Source organism: Odocoileus virginianus, chromosome 10 (genome assembly GCF_023699985.2).
Source record: "Odocoileus virginianus isolate 20LAN1187 ecotype Illinois chromosome 10, Ovbor_1.2, whole genome shotgun sequence".
Taxonomy (NCBI): domain Eukaryota; kingdom Metazoa; phylum Chordata; class Mammalia; order Artiodactyla; family Cervidae; genus Odocoileus; species Odocoileus virginianus.
Genome location: NC_069683.1, coordinates 3,424,879 through 3,445,499, shown reverse-complemented (window position 1 = coordinate 3,445,499; position 20,621 = coordinate 3,424,879). Strand labels below are relative to the sequence as shown.

The 20,621-nt window shown below is 39.6% G+C and overlaps 1 protein-coding gene across 1 annotated transcript in view; it reads left to right on the top strand.

Moving 5' to 3' along the window:
* The window catches only part of LOC110149748 (fatty acid desaturase 2-like protein FADS2B), a 56,440-nt gene that overhangs the window by 16,086 nt on the left and 19,733 nt on the right, over nucleotides 1-20,621 (top strand). Inside the window, exons 2-4 of the mRNA XM_020912331.2 lie at nucleotides 5,270-5,380; nucleotides 14,850-15,047; nucleotides 16,701-16,802. Of these exons, the coding sequence (XP_020767990.2) occupies nucleotides 5,270-5,380; nucleotides 14,850-15,047; nucleotides 16,701-16,802 (411 nt within the window). The remainder of the gene's footprint in view (nucleotides 1-5,269; nucleotides 5,381-14,849; nucleotides 15,048-16,700; nucleotides 16,803-20,621) is intronic.

Here is a 20,621-nt window from a genome sequence, read left to right as displayed (position 1 = left end):
TGTCATCAGTAATAACTGCATCTTTTGTAGGCTGTGAACATTTTTTTTAATTTCAAAATTAAACTTTAATTTGATTCTCATTTGAATGATGGTTCAAGCTGAAAAATAGGTACAAGAGTAAAGAGACAAGTGCAGTTAAAGTGGTAATGGGTGATAATGCCCATGAAGAGGGACTCTTTTTCAAATGCCAGCCTGGTGGTTAAGTAAAGGTTGAAGATCAAGAAAAGTTAATCAAGGCAGAATGGATACAAGTATCTGAATGGCTGAATCCCTTTGCTGTCCACCTGAAATTATCACAACATTGTTAATAGGCTATGGTCCCATGTTAAAAAAAAAAAATTAAAGAGTCAAAATGAAGGAAGGAGTCCAGGGAACAGGCTGAAGTCCTGAATAAGACACTGACCACAGGAATGAGGACGAGGGGATGGATAACCGGGAGACATCATTTATAACAGGGGGTAAGTGGCTGGGTGAGTAAGCAGAAGTAAGGAGTCTACACTGTCTGATGGATGACTCGTGTAGGTAGGTGGGTGGCAGTTGCCATTATGAGGTAATGAAGCCAGGAAGATGAAGGTTTGGTGGGGACAGTGGAGAGAGACAGAGTCTGGCCTGGAGCTCAGTTAAATATATCACAGGAAAAAATCTCAAATAATGAAAGTTCTCAAATAATAGATTGAGTTATGGCAAAAAACAGCCCTCTGTTTATCCCTGTGGGTGGAGGGGAATCTTGGTGACTTCACGTAAACATTCTCCACTTCAAAGTGGCTCTTTTCCAGAACGAAGGCACAGACTGTATTCTCCCCATAAATCAGCCTACTCAAAACTTGTGATCTCCCAGAAATACTAGGGACCTTGATTTAGCATTTGCCTTGAAACAGGTGAGGTCTGAGAAGGAAGCAGAAGAGAAATTACCCAAAGATGTAGGAATGGGTGTCCGCGGTTGGGTATTGAATATTCTGGGGAGTTTCTGGTTTTTGGCTGTGCTGCAAGGCATGGGGGACCTTAGTTGCCCAACAGGGATGGACCTCTCATCCCTCCATGGAAGCATGGAGTCTTAATCACCAGACTGACAGGGAAGTCCCCTGGTGAGCTTTTTGAGATAAGTAAATCAAAATCTATCTTCTAGTTATATTGATTTTGTGACTATATACATATATTCACTATGCTTTTCTTTTTTCTGAATTTGTGGAAATTTCAACCTACTTCAGATGAACCAAATAATAATTATATAAAAATATCATCACTTAATGGCATCTGATTCCAAAGCTTAAGCTCTTTGATGCTAAGCTAAGTCTTCAGCAAGGTTTTGTAATGACTGAATAAATGAATGAAGGAATAAGTGAGCCCATGTGGGAAAATAAGTAGTATCCACAGTTAGAAAACAGATCAAATCTTGACAGATTAAGCATTTTCCCAATATAAACAACACACTGCACTGCTCCCTATGCTGTATTTTGGTGTAAATTTTATAGACACACACTTTGGTTGATTGAAGAACAAGATTTGGCAAAGGGAGTGTCTCCTGGATTTCAACCCACACGTGCCCTCTAGGCCAAGTGCCTTGATGCAGGGCACAGCCTGTATACAGTAGGTAAATTGTAAGGATGTGATCCTTCTCAGGCCTTCTCACTTTACATACTTGTCTCTCCCACTAGGGATCATACTGCTCTTCCAATAAAGGACAGCTTTCCATCCTCCATTAAATAACAGCAAAAAATCAGCAGGATTTCCAAAGTCACTTGTGAAAGCAAAGATAATCACACATTTCCTCTGTGTTGATACTGTTTGGGAAATAATCAGTCTTAAGAGGAGCTACAATGTAAATTTATGAATAGGTTAGGAAATAGAGAGGATGGTTGAGAAGTGAATCAAAAGATAACAGATGAAAATGAGAGATGATAAAGTAATTAAAAGGTCAGAAAATAGAGACCCTGAGAGTGGGGAAGAGACTGCAGTGTTTAGACCCATATCCTTGAAATCAATACTTCTCAACTTTCTCCTTGTTAGAGAAATCATATACTGCTCTATTCATTCACCCTTTCCCTTATTCATGAGACATCTCTTGATCACATGTCACATTCCAGGCACAGCAACAAACATCAGGTATAATTTAATCAATAGTGCATGGTCTCAATCTTCAAAAAAGTCAAAAGCCACTAAGAAGGCCTTTGTGAATACACAGTTTCACTGCAACATCATTTGAAAAGCTTTAGGAACACAGTATCATGGGAACCCAGAAGAGATCATAAATAACTTTCCTGACTGTGTTAGGAAGGCATATTTCATCTGGATGTTCAAGAATGAGAAGGAACTTTTAAGTTGAAAAAATGGAGGAAAGCAGTCAAGGCAAAGGGAGCCGTATGTATCACAAAACTTCAGAACTACACAGGGTCATGGAATGTTTATCAAACAGGGAGACTTACATGGACAGGATGAGGGCTGAAGCGTATGGTGAGAGGCAAACCTGGAGAAGTAGGTTGGGGCCACAGACAAAGTGATGCACGTGATTAAAACCTAAGATGGGAAACACCTTTACTAGCTGCCTAGCATGCATGTACTGGTCTTAATATCCTCCCAAAACAATCTCGTGTCATCCTTATTTCAGGAAAAGAACTGTTCATGTGAAGGCTGGAATGGACATTATGGCTTCATGGCTTTAAAGCCACATAGACTTGAGTTCAAATCCTGGCTCTCCCACTGACTGTGGAAATGTCCTGAGATTTGGAGTGTTTATATGTATAACAAAAATGATGGAAATTCACAGAACTAAGTTGATGACGATGAGTTGGCCCGTAGAGTACCTTGTATATAGGATATACCCAAAAAAATGGTGTTACTCCGTCTCCCCTTCATTTAGCCCAGACTCTCTTCAGGAGGAGCATACTTGACAAATAATGTTAATTAAAAAAAAAAAAAAACTATTATGAAGGTCTTTTGAGAAGGAAATTTCACAACTTACTCTGTATCTAGACTCTAATAGGCAATTCCTTCAAATTGAATATTCTAAGACCACCTAAGCCACTTTTGTGCTGCCCATTAATACAATGAAAAGAGTTCCACACAGCAGGGTAGTTCTTACTCTTCTGGAAAAGTCTGTGGGTCTTCAGTCTCTGTTGTCACAGTATTGACCTGTGAATCTTGCTGAAGATCAGAAGAAACAGTGAACCCAGAGGAACATTAGCATCAGCACACTGTTCCAGGGCTCTGTATGGCTGCTCAGAGTAAGATGCAAATCCAGGGCCTCACCCTCCTCTACACACTGATCTTGATCCCTCAGAGTGTTTCTCACCTTCATCTGTTCCTTAACAACAGGCAGAACATGATTTTTCAGTATAGGCCACCCTGAAACGTTTAGTCACATTGGTAATCACTGAATGATTCTCATCCTGTTAGGTAAACTAACTTCAGAGTCATTGAATGTGACACAAAAACACATCTTTGAAAGCAGCGTTTCCCAAGGGGGTCAGAGAAAGTGTACAAAGGCAGAATGAACAGTAGAGCCTGGACTGGTTCTAGCAGATGCAAATCCCTTCTTACATCAGTGAATCTAAAAAAGTGAGTCTAAAGAGTTGATATTGCACCCCTCTGAATAACCTACAAGCCTACACATATGAAAATGCTTTATGTGTAGGCTTGCATGTAGTTCTAGATATATATATATAAAGTTGCTTTAGATTTTGAAGATGGAGGGTTCATTGTATTCACTGAAACAATTCAGAGCTCACTCTGAGTGGAGTATGGAAAGAAAATCTCTGAACTGTTATATTTTATTGAAGAGAAGGAAGGCAGGTAGCTCTTATCCCTGTGTGTCTTAGTCGTTCAGTCATGTACAACTCTGCAACGCCATGAACTGTAGTCCACCAGGCTCCTCTGTCCATGGAATTCTGCAGGCAAGAATATTGGAATGGGTAGCCTTTCCCTTTTCCAGGGGATCTTCCCAACCCAGGGACCTAACCGGGCTCTCCTGCATTGCAGGCAGATTCATTACCATCTGAGCCACCAAGGAAGCCCAGAGGTATACACACAGGAAAGAGAACCAAAATGTCTGAGAATTTACTACAAGCCACTCAGATTCTAATCAATTCACTTAATTTTTACAATAACTTTATATATTGAGTAGCTATTATGGTCACTCCCCTGTTAGAGAAGAGAAAATAGGAGCATGGACAGGTCAAGAGACTTGTCCACAATTACACAGCAAGTAATGAACTTAGGTGTAGGAAGGCTGCTCGGGGATCCAGTTTCTTAATCAGCACTATGCAACGCCACCACTCCAAAGTATTGTGTATGGATTCCACACATTCAAATTAATACCTTGGTTATTTTTCTTCATACTAAACCATTCCTATTCTCAAAGTCATAAGAGCAAGAAGTCCAGTATCTTACTCTTGGAGAAGCCTTCTTTCCCCCAAAGCAGTTTAAATCCCTGGAGAAAAAAAATAATAATAAACCTCTATCTCTTATTTCCAAACTTAAGCAGGAAATGAGAATCAACACTGCTTCTCATAGCCACTTGGAGTTACTACTTAACATGGGAATGGATTTGGAAAAATATAGTGGGTCAACTCTATTTTGTGCCTGTTTCAAGCCCCTACAGAGAATGCTATGGGTTTTTTTGTTTTGTTTTGTTTTAAAGAGTGCTAAGGCTTCTTCAGTGATAAACTTAGCCAAGAAAGTGCCACTTTAGACAACTAAGGATTTGAGGGCTTTGCTCCCATGGTCTCTTAGACACTTGCTATCATCATCAACTTTAACTTGTCTTTCCTTGGAAATAACTTAATACAAGATCCTCTGTCCCCTGGTCCTTAGTCAAGAACTAAAAGGGAAATGCTGATAGATGTGATTTGCATAGCCAGTCTTGGTTGCTGCATGCCCCAAATAATGTGGGCAACTTCCACACCATGCCTGAGGTTTGACTCTAAAGATTCACCATGGCCCATGATAAATCTCAAAGCCAACTACTTCTCCTGGTGCTCAATAAAATAAACAATGATCTCTTCTAATGCTTGGGGATCAACTTTCTACCCAGTACTTGCCTAGTAAGCCATGCACTCAGTGGGTGGATCACCACTGTGAGGCTTTCATAGAGGAATTTCAAGGGCAATTCTGATCAATGAACTTGAAGTGTCAACCTAGAGTTAGAAGTAAATGCTCCATAACATAGCCTATGCTGATTGCTAAGGTCGGTCCAGAACGAAGTAAGAAAGGGGAGATATCTGTGTGTAAGCATGTCTTTTTTAAGCCTCTAACAGTTCTCTCTGATTCACAGGATGTCTTCAGAGCCATACATCCAGACCCTGACATTGTGCGATTATACCTTAAACCACTGCTCATTGGAGAGCTTGCTCCAGAAGAGCCCAATCAGGAGAGAAACAAAAACGTGAGTGAAGTCTCAGGACTCAAGAGTATGCAGAGGGATGGGGGTGGGGTATATTTCAGGGCCAATTTATCATTTTATGTGGGAAACCAGCCATCATGTCTGGAAGGGCCTGCAATAGCATAAATGAGAGGATTCCAAATATTTCATAATAATCCTCCTGAGATCCTCAGAATTGTTAAACCTGTGAGAAACAAAGGAATGGAGTGCTTGGCCCTGTGCCAAACAGTAATTCCATGTGTCTAACTACCTACGATTCATGGGGTCGCAAACAGTCAGACACAACTGAGTGACTGAACTGAACTACCTACTTCTTGCCTCGAACTTACACATAGCTTTTCTTTTTCCATGACTGCTCATAACTGTTTGATGTTCCCTGTTAAACCAGTTTCCATGAGAGCAGAGACTACATGTCCTCAGTACCTACCGGCACAGGACTGAACTTGTGGTAGGAATTCCATAAATAGCTTTTGAATCAATGATGTAACTATAGCCTAACTATAGTTCTTTTTACAATTGGAGAAATTACAGTTCCAGGAGAATAAACTATCTTTTGAAAAGCAAAGAACAGGAACTCCAGCTCACCTCTTTCTGGCTCCAAACCTTTGGGTATTCCCCACGAAAAGCACCACTTTTCTTTCGCCAAGAATTTGATTGACTGAAAAACTGTCTTCAGAGGGCAGGGCCTCCATAAAACTAGAATTCACTAGAATGGTTGCACATAAAGCTTAAAGGGATTTTAGCTAATATTAAGCACTGCATTTTTTTTTTTTTGCACTTCATGTTTTAAAACAGCTTACAATTGTACCATTCTTTCGAAATACTTTGTACAAAGTGGTGATCCAGATATCACTGTGAGTCAGAAAGAAAAAGAATTATATTGCCACTTTAAGAAATGAAGAAAGAAACAAACAAACAAAAGAAATGAAGAAACAAACTCACAAGGGGATAGGAGGAATCTGAGGAAAGAGGACTGGTTATGTACAGGACGAAGAGGAATACTTAGGCTGACACCTTAGGCCCATGTGCATCCCTCAAGGCTGTGTGTCAGAAAATAACTCACTGTATTGAGATGAGGGGGCCCTCAGGCAGACAGCCTGGACACAGAACCCGGTTCCTGTGACGAGGTGTAGGAGCCGAGATGCTGTTGTTTGGTCAGTAAGTCATGTCTGACTCTGAGACCCTGTGAACTGCAGCATGCCAGGCCTCCATGTTCCCTCACTATCTCCCAGACTTTGCTCGAACTTATGTCCATAGAGCATGATGCCATCCAACCATCTCATCCTCTATCCCTCTTCTCTTCCTGCCCTCAACCTTTCCTGGCACAAGGGTCTTTTCCAATGAGTCTGTTCTTCCATCAGGTGGCCAGGGTATTGGAGCTTCAACTTAACCATCAATCATTTCAATGAATATCCTGGGTTGATTTCCTGTAGGATTGACAGGTTTGATCTCCCTGCTGTCCAAGAGACTCTCAAGAGTTTTCTCCAACACCACAGTTCAAAAGCAATAATTCTTTGAGGCTCAGCCTTCTTTCATGTCCAACTCTCACATTCATACATGACTACTGGAAAACCCATATATTTGACTATATGGACCTTTGTTGGCAAAGTAACGTCTCTGCTTTTTAATATGCTATCTAGGTTTCTCACTGCTTTTCTTCTAAGGAGCAAGCATCTTTTAATTTCATGGCTGAAGTCACCAGCTGCAGTGAATTTTGGAGACCAAGAAAATAAAGTCTGTCACTATTTCTACTTTATCCCCATCTATTTGAATGAAGTGATTGGACTGAATGTCATGACCTTCATTTTTTGAATGCTGAGTTTGAAGCCAGCTTTTTTACCTTCCTCTTTCACCTTCATCAACAGACTCTTTAGTTCCTCTTCTCTTTCTGCCATCAGAGTGGTATGATCTTATCTGAAGTTGTTGATATTTCTCCCAGCAATCTTATTCAGCTTCTGCTTCATTCAGCACAGCATATCACATGATGTACTCTGCATATAAATTAAATAAGCAGGGTGACAATATACAGCCTTGATGTACTTCTTTCCCAATTTTGAACCAGTCCATTGTTCCAAGTCTCGTTCAAACTGTTGCTTCTTGGCGTGCATACAGGTTTCTCAGGAGGCTGGTAAGATGGTCTAGTACTCCCATCTCGTTAAGAACTTTCCATGGCTTGTTGTGATCCACAAAGGATCAGAAGAAACAGTAAACCCAGAGGAATATTAGTGTAGTCAGTGAAGCAGACTTTTTTTTTAATTTTTATTTTTTGGAATTCTCTTGCTTCTTCTATGATCCAGCAGATATTGGTAATTTGATCTTTGGTTCCTCTGCCTTTTCTAAATCCAGCTTGTATATCTAGAAGTTCTCAGTTCATGTACTGTTGAAGCCTAGTTTGAAGGATTTTGAGCATTACCTTGCTAGCATGTGAAGTGAGAGCAATTATGTGGTACTTTGAATGTTCTTTGGCATTGCCTTTCTTTGGAATTGGAACGACAATTGATTTTTCAAGTCCTGTGGCTACTGCTGAGTTTTTCAAATTTCCTGGCATATCGAGTGTAACACTATGATAGCATTTTCTTTGGGGATTTGAAGTAGTTCAGCTGGAATTCCACCACCTCCATTAGCATTAAATCACCTCCAAAAGCACTGTTTATATCAATGTTTTCTAAGGCCCACTTGACTTGACACTCCAAAATGTCTGGCTCTAGGTGAATGACCATACCATCGTGGTTATCTGGATCATTAGAGCTTTTTTGTATAATTCTGTTTATTCTTGCCTCATCTTAATATCTTCTTTTCTGTTAGGTCTTTACCATTTCTGTCCTTTATTGTGCCCATCTTGCATGAAATGTTCCCTTGACATTTCCAATTCTGTTGAAGAGATCTCTAGTGTTTTCCATTCTATTATTTTCCTCTGCTTCTTGCTTTGTTCACATAAGAATGCTTTCTCATTGCTACTTGCTATTCTCTGGAAACCTGCATTCAGTTGGATATATCTTTCTTTTTCTCCTTGTCTTTCACTTCTCTTCTTTTCTCAGCTATCTGTAAGACCTCCTCAGACACCATTTTGCCTTTTTGCATTTCTTTTCCTTGGGGATGATTTTGATCATCGCCTCCAGTACAGTGTTATGAACCTCTGTCCATAGTTCTTCAGACAATCTGTCTATCAGATCTTATCCCTTGAATTTATTTGTCACTTCCACTGTATAACTGCAACTTCATACCTGAATGGCCTACTGATTTTCCCTACTTTCTTCAATTTAAGTCTGAATTTGGCAATAAGGAGTTCATGATCAGAGCCATGGTCTTGTTTTTGCTGGTCTTGTTTTTGCTGATGTGTAGAACTTCTCCATCTTTGACTGCAAAGAATATAATCAATCTGATTTCAGTATTGATGATCTGGTGATAGCCATGTGTAGAGTTGTTTCCTGTGTTGTTGGAAGAGGGTGTTTGCTATGACCAGTGTATTCTCTTGGCAAAAATTTGTTAGCCTTTGCCTGGCTTCATTCCGTACTCCAAGGCCAAGCTTGCCTATTACTCCAGGTATCTCTTGACTTCCTACTTTTGCATTCCAATTCCCTATGATGAAAAGAACATCTTTTTTTGGTGTTAGTTCTAGAAAGTCTGGTAGGTCTTCAGAGAACCATTCAACTTCAGCTTCTTCAGCATTAGTGGTCGGGGTATAGATTTGGATTACTGTGATACTGAATGGTTTGCCTTGGAATCGAACAGAGATCATACTCTCATTTTTGAGACTGCACCCAAGTACTGCATTTTAGACTCTTTTGTTGACTATGATGGCTACTCCATTTCTTATAAGGGATTCTTGCTAACAGTAGTAAATATAATGGTCATGTGAATTAAATTCACCCATTCCCATACATTGTAGTTCACTGATTCCTAAAATGTTGATGTTCACTCTTGCCATCTACTGCTTGACCACGTCCAATTTATCTTAATTCATGGACCTAACTTTCAGGTCCCTATGCAATATTGTTGTTTTCATCATTGGACTTTACTTTTGCCATTAAACATATGCATAACTGGGCGTCATTTCTGCCATGGCCTAGTCTCATATTTTTTCTGGAGCTATTTCTCCACTCTTCCCCAGTAGCATATTGGACATATACTTACCAGGGGGGCTCATCTTTCAGTGTCATTGCTTTAGCCTTTTCATACTGTTCATGGGATTCTTGAGGCAAGAATACTGAAGTGGTTTGCCACTCCCTTCTGACCACGTTTGGTCACAACTTTCCACCATGGCCCATCCGTCTTGGGACCCTGACTTTGAAGGGCTTGAGACTGTGGGATATGAGTCTAGGCCAGTTACCAAATGTGTCTGTGGTTCAGTTTCTCTCTCTGTAAAATAGCAACAATAGAACAAACCACATTAAGTGATATTGGGAGATTACTGAAAGAGTTAAAGGCATTTAAAATGCTTAGAACAGTGTCTGGAATATAGCAAATGTTCAATAAACTTTAGATACTATAATTATCACAGACTCAACAGTCACACAAGTAATTTACAAATCTTTAAATTTACAGGATCATTTAGGGCAGGATGCCCTAGATTAAAAAGAGGAAATGTTGCAGAGCTTAGTTGTTTTTCCTAAATATTTTCTCTCTAAGGAAAAGAAAATCCCATTCATGGCTGTGAGCTACAATTATTCATTATCTAAAACAGTGCTGATCCCTGAGAGTAAAGATCTGATATGAATTTTCTTTGTGCATCTGTGATTACCCAAAGATATGTATGTAGACAATTAGTGTTTGAGCACAGAACTGAAAGTCAGGAAGTACAGGCTTAAGTCCAGCTTCCAACACTTGTGGAGGACTTCACATTAACCACTCTTCTGGGATTTAGTAACCCCAACGGTACAGTGAAAGTGATGGTAAAATCAGGGAAATGCCCTGTTGCTGTTGTTCAGTCGGTAGGTTGTGTCTGACTCTTTGTAACCTCATGGACTGCAACACAGCAGGCTTCCCTGTCCTTCACCATTTCCTGGAGCTTGTTCAAACTCATATCCATTGAGTCAGTGATGCCCATCCAGCCGTCTCATGCTCTGCCATCCCCTTCTCCTTGTACCTTCAATCTTTCCCAGCATCAGGGTCTTTTCCAATGAGTCAGCTCTTCCTATTAGGTGGCCAAATTTGGAACTTCAGCTTCAACATCAGCCCTTCCAATGGATATTCAGGACTGATTTCCTTTAGGATTGACTGGTTTGATCTCCTTGCAGTCCAAGGGACTCTCAAGAGTCTTCTCCAACACCACAGTTCAAAAGCATCAATTCTTCGGTGCTCAGACTTCTTTATAGTCCAATTCTCACATCCATACATGACTACAGGAAAAACCATAGCTTTGACTAAACAGACATTTGTTGGCAAAGTAATGTCTCTTTTTAATTTGTTGTCTAGGTTTATCACTGCTTTTCTTCCAAGGAGCAAGCAAAGTTTAGTTCCATGGCTGCAGTCACAATCTGCAATGATTTTGGAGCCCAAGAAAGTAAAATCTGTCATTATTTTAATTGTTTACCCCATCTGTTTGTCATGAAACCTTGGGACCGGGTGCCATTCTTCATTTTTTTGAATGTTGCATTTTAAACCAGCTTTTTCACTCTCATTTTCACCTTCATCAAGAGGCTCTTTAGTTCCTCTTCACTTTCTGCCATAAGGGTGGTGTCATCTGCATATCTGAGGTTATTGATATTTCTCGTGGCAATCTTGATTCCAGCTTCTGCATCATCCAGCCCAACATTTCTCATTATATACTCTGCATAGAATTTAAATAAGCAGGGTGACAACATACAGCCTTGATGTACTCCTTTCCCAATTTGGAACCACTCCATTGTTCCATGTCCAGTTCTAACTGTTGCTTCTTGGCCTGCATACAGGTTGCACAGGAGGTAGGTAAGGCACTCTGGTATTCCCAGCTATTGAAGAATTTTCATTTTTTGTGATCCACATGGTCAAAGGCTTTAGCATAGTCAGTGAAGCAGAAGTAGATGTCTTTTGGTATTCCTTTGCTTTCTCTATGATCCAACAGATGTTAGCAATTTGATTTCTGCTTCCTCTGCCTCTTCTAAACCCAACTTGAATATCTGGATGTTCTCAGTTCATGTACTGTTGAAGCCTATCTTGGAGAATTTTAAGCATTACTTTGCTAGTGTGTGGAATGATTGCAATTGTGCAGAAGTCTGAACATCCTTTCGTATTGCCTTTTTTTGGGATTGGAATGAAAATTGATTTTTCAAGTCCTGTGGCCACTGCCGAGTTTCCCAAATTTGCTGGCATATTAAATGCAGCATTTTAACAGCATCATCTTTTAGGATTTGAAATAGCTCAGCTGGAATTCCATCACTTCTGCTACCTTTGTTGGTAGTGATGCTTCCTAAGGCCCACTTGACTGCACACTCCTGCATGTCTGGCTGTAGTGAGTGATCACAACACCATCGTGGTTATCTGGACCAATTAAGATCTTTTTTGTACAGTTCTTCTGTGTATTCTTGCCACCTCTTCTTGATATCTTCTGCTTCTGTTAGGTCCATATCATTTCTGTCCTTTATTGAGCCCATCTTTGTATGAAATTTTCCCTTGGTATCTCTAATTTTCTCAAAGAGATCTCCAGCCTTTCCCATTCTATTGTTTTCCTCTATTTCTTTGCATTGATTGCTGAGGAAGGCTTTCTTATCTCTCCTTGCTATTCTCTGGGACTCTGCATTCAGGTAGGTATATCTTTCTTTTTCTCTTTTGCCTTTCACTTCTCTTCTTTTCTCAGCTATTTGTAAGACCTCCTCAGGCTTCACTTTGCCATTTTGCATTTTTTTCCTTGGGGATGATTTTGATTACCACCTTCAGTACAATGTTATGAACCTCTGTCCATAGTTCTTCAGTCACTCTATCAGATCTTATCCCTTGAATCTATTTCTCACTTCCACTGTATAACTGCAAGTTCACATCTGAATGGCCTAGTGGCTTCCCCTACTTTCTTCAATTTAAGTCTGAATTTGGCAATAAGGAGTTCATGATCTGAGCCATAATCAGCTCCTGGTCTTGTTTTTGCTGATGTATAGAGCTTCTCTATCTTTGGTTACAAATAATATAATCAATCTGATTTTGGTATTGAAGATCTGGTGATGTCCATGTGTAGAGTCATCTATTATGTTGTTGGAAGAGGGTGTTTGTCATGACCAGTGTGTTCTCTTCACAAAACTCTGTTAGCATCTGCCCAGCTTCATTTTGTACTCCAAGGCCATGCTTGCCTGTTACTCCAGGTTCCTTTTGACTTCCTACTTTTGCATTTTAATCCCTTATGATGAAAGAACACTAAGCACTGAAGAATTGATGCTTTTGAACTGTGGTGTTGGAGAAGACTCTTGAGAGTCCCTTGGACTGCAAGGAGATCCAACCAGTCCATCCTAAAGGAGATCATTCCTGAATATTCATTGGAAGGACTGATGCTGAAGCTGAAACTGCAATACTTTGGCCACCTGATGCATAGAACTGACTCATTTGCAAAGACTCTGATGCTGGGATAGATTGAATGTGGGAGAAGAAGGGGATGACAGAGGATGAGATGGTTGGATGGCATCACCACCTAAATGGACATGAGTTTGAGTAAGCTCCGGGAGTTGGTGATGGACAGGGAAGCCTAGCATGCAGCAGTCTATTTGGTTGCAAAGTGTTGGACACGACTGAGTGACTGAACTGAACTGATGATGAAAAGGACATCTTTTTTTGGTGTTAGTTCTAGAAGGTCTTGTAGGTCTTCAGAGAACCATCCAACTTCAGCTTCTTCAGCATTAGTGATCAGAGCACAGACTTAGATTACTCTGCTATTGAATGGTTTCCCTTGGAAATGAACAGAGAGCATCTTTCATTTTTTATTTTGCACCCAAGTACTCTATTTCAGACTCTTGTGGGCTAGCACATTTGTGTGATCTATTAAAGTTATCTACGGCTGCAAGAATCTGATGTTCATTGGGCCTCTAGAGATGAGCACATCCAGACCTTTCCCAGGCATTGGATCATTTAAAAGTTTTATCAGTGAATTTTGAAATGAATTTTCTTGCTTCTAGGATTATGTTCATAGCTCTTTTTTTATTATTATTTCAAATTTCTCTTCTCTTTTACATCTGAATAATCAAGTTTTCATTCTTATACCCTGGTCACTTTCTCAACAGTCTGAGTTTCGAGCGCATTAAAGTTATTAAGCTAAGGAGATATTTCTTCCCAGGCCTTTCACTGACTCTCTAGTACGTGCAAGTTCGTAAATCAGTGCTAGTACGTGATGTACATACATAAGCACAGTACTTGTACACAGAATCGGGACTCCTTCAACCAATGGACACACACGCTAATACCACAGGAGACCCTGTCTCATTCCTGTAGCGCTTCTGAGCATCTCACAGGAAATTCATCCTTTGAGCTAATCTAAGTGAACTCTATCTTTCATAAAGGAGTCTTTTGCACACACTAAATAGCTGATAACATAGAAAGTAACAGAGATCCGTATAGATAGCAAAGATCCCCAAAGTATAATCAGAGATCAAACAACACATTGATTTAAAAAGGCAACTATTAACTCCATGGCTGATTCATGTCAATGTATGACAAAACCCACTTCAATATTGTAAAGTAATTAGCCTCCAACTAATAAAAATTAATGAAAAAAAATTTTTTTAAATAGGCAACTATTATTAATAGATACACACTTCTACATATAAAACAGACAAACACCAAGGACCTACTGTTTGGCAGGGATCTATATTCAGTATCTTATAATGGTCGACAGTTGCAATAGACTCTGAAGAAGCAATATATGTATATACATCATTTGCTGTACACCTGAAACCAATACAACATTACACTTCAATAAAACCTTTTGTTTTGAAAAGTAGAAAACTACTTTTGGGGGGTTTCCCTGGCAGCCCAGTCATTAAGACTTCTTCTTTCAATGCAGGGGATGCAGGTTTGATCCCTCATCAGGGAACCAAGATCTCACATGCCTCACAGCAATAAAAAAATAAATTAATTAAATAAAAGCAATATTGCCACAAATTCAATAAAGACTTCAAAAGAAATATTGTGCATCAAGAAATTTTTTTAATTAATCAGTTAAAAAGAGAATTGTTAGAGTTATGCATCTGTTCACTGAATTTCCCCCATCCACAAAAAAAGGTAAATTATATGTCCTATAACCATTTGAGGACAGTTTACAAATCACTACTCATCTGTCTCTTCTCCAGAAAAAAAAAAAAAAAATTATCATAACTTGTTTTAAGCATTTAGCTTTTTGTTAATTTTTTAAGGTTCCATTTTTTTGTTTAAATTATGCCTAATTATATTTATTAAATAAATGTCTGTTTTTAAAATTAAGGTATGATACATTGATAAAATGGATTAATGATTATGTTCATCTGTGCTCCCTCTCCGCTGAAGGAACTAATTCCTTTCTTGCATGTTTATCTCACAGTCCCGGTTGGTGGAAGATTTCCAAGAACTGCGGAGGACATTAGAGGCCATGAATTTGTTCAATGCCAACCTGGGGTTCTTCTTCCTTCACCTCGCCCAGGTCTTGATTTTGGAAGCCCTGGCTTGGGTAATAGTGTGGCATTTTGGCAGTGGCTGGCTTGTCACAATATTCATTTCCTGTCTTCTCACAGCTGCTCAGGTAAGTCGGTATCATAAGCCTGGGCTGTTACTTCATGGGAAGCCTCAGAATTTTTTCTTCTCTTTACACTGCTGTCACTTCTTGGCAAGCTACTCATCAGTGTTTGACACCAGCAAGCTAGCAAACCACTCTGGGCCCCAGTTCTGTTTTCTGTAACATGGGGTAACAATTTTCTTATGGAAATATTCTGAGAAGGACTAAGCAAGTTACTCTGTAGTGTACCTAGCACAGAGACTGGCATGTGGTAAATATTCATGTCAGTTACTACTCTTTGCCCAGTTTTATCCACAAAATGTCAGTAACTGAAGTTCTGTTCCCAGACATGTAACACTCATCTTTACTTTTCATTTATTTACCAACCAACATTTTTTATGATTGTTCTATGATTTTATTAAAGACTATATGCATACACAACATATTTTTATCTTTATATTTATTCACTATTTATACATGCTGTATTTCACAGTAAAAATTCTTTTAAAAAGAAGCTAGATGTGTTTTTTAAAAAATTCCCTGAGAGCCTAACCAAAAGCCACATTCCCACCAACATTTATTAATACACCAGACTATGAAGAGCAGAGACTACATCTTATTACATGATAATAGAATCATGTAGATCCTGCCAGAAATGGCAATCAGCAACTGGTGTGTAGCAGGGCAGTTGATAAATCCTTGTTGAATGAAGTACATATCTACTTCAAGTCTCTGAAGATAAGCCCAATACTGTATTGTGGACAGAAAAGGAAATGCACCTGACGTTGCCCTTGGGAAACCGTCATCCAGTGGGGGAGCTGGTCATTTAAACATCTAGACTGGATACAAGGCAGAAGGGAAAGAAACAAGCATGTGCTGTTTAAGCAGAAACAGGCATTAATTCTAACTGGGGCAATTGGGGATGATTTCATAGAGAACTGACATCAATGTTAATTCCAAAATTTTATGTGTCAATTTCTTTTTCTTGAAAAGCCAACCTGCTTTATTGCTTGAAAAGCTGCTTTTGGAAACAAGAGAGGAAACAAACATTTGTTTGGGTTCTTAGTATTAGCAGTAACTTTACATGTGTTTTACCTCCATGACACCCCAGTGAGCACAGTATTATAATCCTTACTCATGGGCTTCCCTGGTGGCTCAGATGGTAAGGAATCCACCCGCAATGGGAGAGACCTGGATTCGATCCCTGAGTTGGGAAGATCCCCTGGAGGAGGGCATGGCAACCCAGTATTCTCACCTGGAGAATACCCATGGACAGAGGAGCCTGGTGGGCTATAGCCCATGGGGTCACAAAGAGGTGGACACAACTGAGCGACTAAACACAGCACAGCACATTGGATGACGAACTGAGTTTAGAGCTAATGAGTAACTTGCCAAGAGTTTTATAACTTGTAAAGTGGCGAAGGACAGTCCAGAGCCCTAGTCAGACTGACTCCAAAGGCATCCTCCTTCCAATCCACCCTGGACGATTCTGACAGTGGAGAGAAGAGCATTCTAGGCAGAGATGGGAAAGAACTCAGCAAGTGTGATAGATACACACTTGGCTTGAGGTCAGATGAGATCTCCCACTGTTCTCATGGATTCCCAAATCTACCAGCAGGCTCACTTACTACTTTCTTCTTACCTTGTCACTATCTCTGACAGCAACCCTGTCTCTTCTAGGCTCAGAGTATGTTTCTGCAACATGACATGGGACACCTTTCCGTATTTAAGAAGTCCAAGTGGAACCACCTGATACAAAAATTTGTGATGAGTCATTTCAAGGTACAGAACGTTCCAGGAGCATGATGAGATTTGTGAAAGCCATTTTTGTAAGCAGTGGTTTCCAAGTGTGTCTGGCTGTGCACTTATAACAGCAAAAATGTTTGTTCACACCTCATAAATAAGTGTAAATATCCTAACAATGTAGGTACTAGATGTACACACACACACACACACACACACACACACACACACACACACACACAAACACTATAGCATATATGCTAAAATTAAATTTTAAATGTTTAGGAGGAAAGGTTTATTTTAATTTAAGAAGTTCTAGGGTTGCTTCTAACCAACAAGTATTTGGCCCAATCCCTGACTCTCATTAAGGAGCCACCTTTCAGGAAAAGATGTGCCCTGTAAAGTCATAAGTAGGAATATTCTTAGAAACAGTCTGCATATGTACTAATGGGAAGCTAGGTGAATCCAGCAATCCTGATTAGTCCAGGAAGGGTTATGAAGAATTAAAGGAAAAGATGCAGAGGAATAGATAAAAATAAGGAGAAAGAGTAACCAAGAAAGGTCAGAAGACTCTGTTTAAGAGTTGAGGGTTGCAAACTCAGTCTGCTAGAAAAAGCACATGGCAATTAGGGCAGTTGGTCTTATCCCCCTCACATCTGCTCCAGGAGGACAGGCACACCACCCTACACACCCCTGCAATGCAGCACTTAGCAGAATGCCTGGCACACAGTAGACCTTTAATAAGCATTTGTTGAAGGAAGGAAGGAAGGAATGGAATGATGAATGGATGGACCGATTGATGAATAAACCTAGGTAACAGTTCAACGACTGATGAGAGTAGGTTTTAGCCCTGGTGCTGATAATGCTCACTGTGCAGCCATGAATTAAGTCAAATTCTATCTCTGGCTCTCGGTGTTCTCACCTCTAATATTAGGAGTTAAACTGGATCTCAGCTTTTCTATGACATTCTAGATTTAGGTGACTATATTCTCTGGCCCAGAAAGGGGGAAATGCCCTTCAGCCTTCCAATAAGTCAAATCTTTGTACACAAGCCAGGTTGTTTTAGAAAAAACTCATAAGTCATGATTCAGAGACTGTTTTCCTTTAACATAGACAGTTTATATTGAATTGGAACATACTTAGAACCATCATCTTATCTACACAGTTTCCAGTTGAGAAAATTGAAGCTTAAGTAGACTGAATCATACAGAATTGGATCTGGATTCATATGAGAACTAGGCCTGTCTTCAAAATGGTTTGAGTGAATAATAATATTGTCATTTTATATGACATGTTACATTTAACCAGAAAATACTTGCAGGCACACTATTCTGCCATCTCTCCATGAGTCTTAGATTTATGAAGTGTTTTGGATTCACTTGGAAATCTTTACCACAGAATAAAAGCTGAGATGATTATGTTGCTGTGAGTCTCAGTTTATGGATGCCTGCAGTTTCTCACCCCTGTTCTGAGTAATAAGAGGAAATGTGAGACTCAGTTGCCCTGCAGATGCAGTTGATGTGGTGCCAGTAAATGCAATATTCCAAATCAGTTCCACACTTGGTGGTGCTTTTTAAAAAAAATCACTGCTTTACATTGGCTTAAATTTCTACATTGTTGTAGTTGTTCAATCCCTAAGTAGTATCTAACTCTTTGTGACCCCATGGTATGCAGCATGCCAGGCTTCCCTACCCTTAACTATCTGCCAGAGTTTGCTCAAACTCATGTCCAGTGAGTCAGTGATGCCATCCAAACATTTCATCCTCTGTCACCCTCTTCTCCTCTTGCCTTCAATGATTCCCAGAATCAGGGTCTTTTCCAATGAGTCATCTCTTCACATCAGGTGGCCAAAGTATTGGCGCTTCAGTGTCAGTCATTTCAACAAATAGACAGGGTTTATTTCCTTTAGGATTGACAGGTTTGATCTCCTTACAGTCCAAGGGATTTTCAAGAGTCTTCTTCACCACCACAATTTGAAAGCATCAATTTTTCCATGCTCAGCCTTCTTTATGTTCCAACTCTCACATCTATAGATGACTACTGGAAAAACCATAGCTTTGACTCTGCAAACCTTTGTCAACAAAGTGTTGTCTCTGCTTTTTAACATGCTGTCTAGGTTTGTCACGGCTTTCCTTCCAAGGAGCAAGGATCTTTTAATTTCATGACTGCAGTCACCATCCATAGTGATTTTGGAGCCCAAGAAAATAAATTCTGTCACTCTTTCAACTTTTCCCCCATCTATTTGCCATGAAGTGATTGGGCTGGATGCCATGATCTTAGTTTTTTGAATGTTGAGTTTTCAGACAGCTTTTTCAATCTGTTCTTTTTACAGTCATCAAGAGGCTCTTTAGATCCTCTTTGTTTTCTGCCATTACAGTGGTATCATCTGCATATCTGAGATTGTTGATATCTTCCCCAGAATCTTGATTCCAGCTTGTGATTTATCCAGCATGGATGTACTTTGCATATAAGTTAAATAAAGCAAGTTACAGTTAAATAAAGTTATTTATTTATAATAAATTTTATAACAAAGTTAAATAAGGCAATATACAGTCTTGATATACTCTCTTCCCAATTTTGAGCCATTCCATTGTTCCATGTTTGGTTCTAATTGTAGCTTCTTGACCCAAATACAGGCTGCTCAGGAAACAAGTAAGGTGGTCTCATATTTCCATCTCTTTAAGAAATTTCCACAGTTTGTTGTGATCCACATAGTCAAAGGCTTTAGCATAATCAACGAAGCAGAAGTAGATATTTTCTGGAACCACATTGCCCTCTCTGTGATCCAATGGATGTTGGCAATTTGATCTCTGGTTCTTCAGCCTTATCGAAAACACAGCTTGTACATCTAGAAGTTCTCTATTCACATACTGTTGAAGCCTAGCTTGAAGTATTTTGACAATTACCTTGTGAGTATGTGAAATCAGACTATTGTACAGTAGTTTGAACACCGTTTCACATCGCTCTCCTTTGGGATTGGAATGAAAACTGAAATTTTCCAGTCCTGCAGCCACTGTTAAGTTTTCCAAGTTTGATGACATATTGAGGGTAGTATTTTAACAGCATAATCTTTTAGGATTTTCAATAACTCAGCTAGAATTCCATCACCTCCACTAGCTTTGTTCATAGTAACAATTTCAAAGGCCCACTTGACTTCACACTTCAAGACGTCTGGCTCTAGGTAAGTGACAACATCATCCTGGTTATTCAAGTCATTAAGATCTTTCTGTACAGTTTGCCACCTCTCCTTAATCTTTTCTGCTTCTGTTAGGTCCTTAGCAATTCTGTCCTTTATCACACCCATCCTTGCATAAAATGTTCCCTTGATGTGTCCAAGTTTCTTGAAGAAATTTCTAATCTTTCCTATTCTTTTTTTCTCTCTCTCAATTTCTTTGCATTGTTCATTTAAGAGAATCTTTTTATCTCTCCTTGCTATTCTCTGGAACTCTACATTCAGTTGGGTATATCTATTCCTTTCTCCCTTGCCTTTTCCTTTTCTTCTTTCCTCAGCTATTTGTAAATCTCCCTATGACAACCACTCCGCCTTCTTGCATTTCTTTTTCACTGGGATGGTTTTGGTCACTGCCTCCTGTACAATATTACACACCTCTGTTCATACTCCTTCAGGCACTGTGTCTACCATATATAATCCCTTGAATCTATTGGTCACTTGCACTGTACAATAATAAGTGATTTGATTTAGGTCATGCCTGACTGGCCTAGTGGTTTTCCCTCCTCTCTTCAACTTAAGCCTGAATTCTATAATAAGGGGCTCATGATCTGAGCCACAGGCAGTTCCAGGTCTTGTTTTTGCTGACTGTATAGAGCTTCTCCATCTTTGGGTGCAAATAATATAAT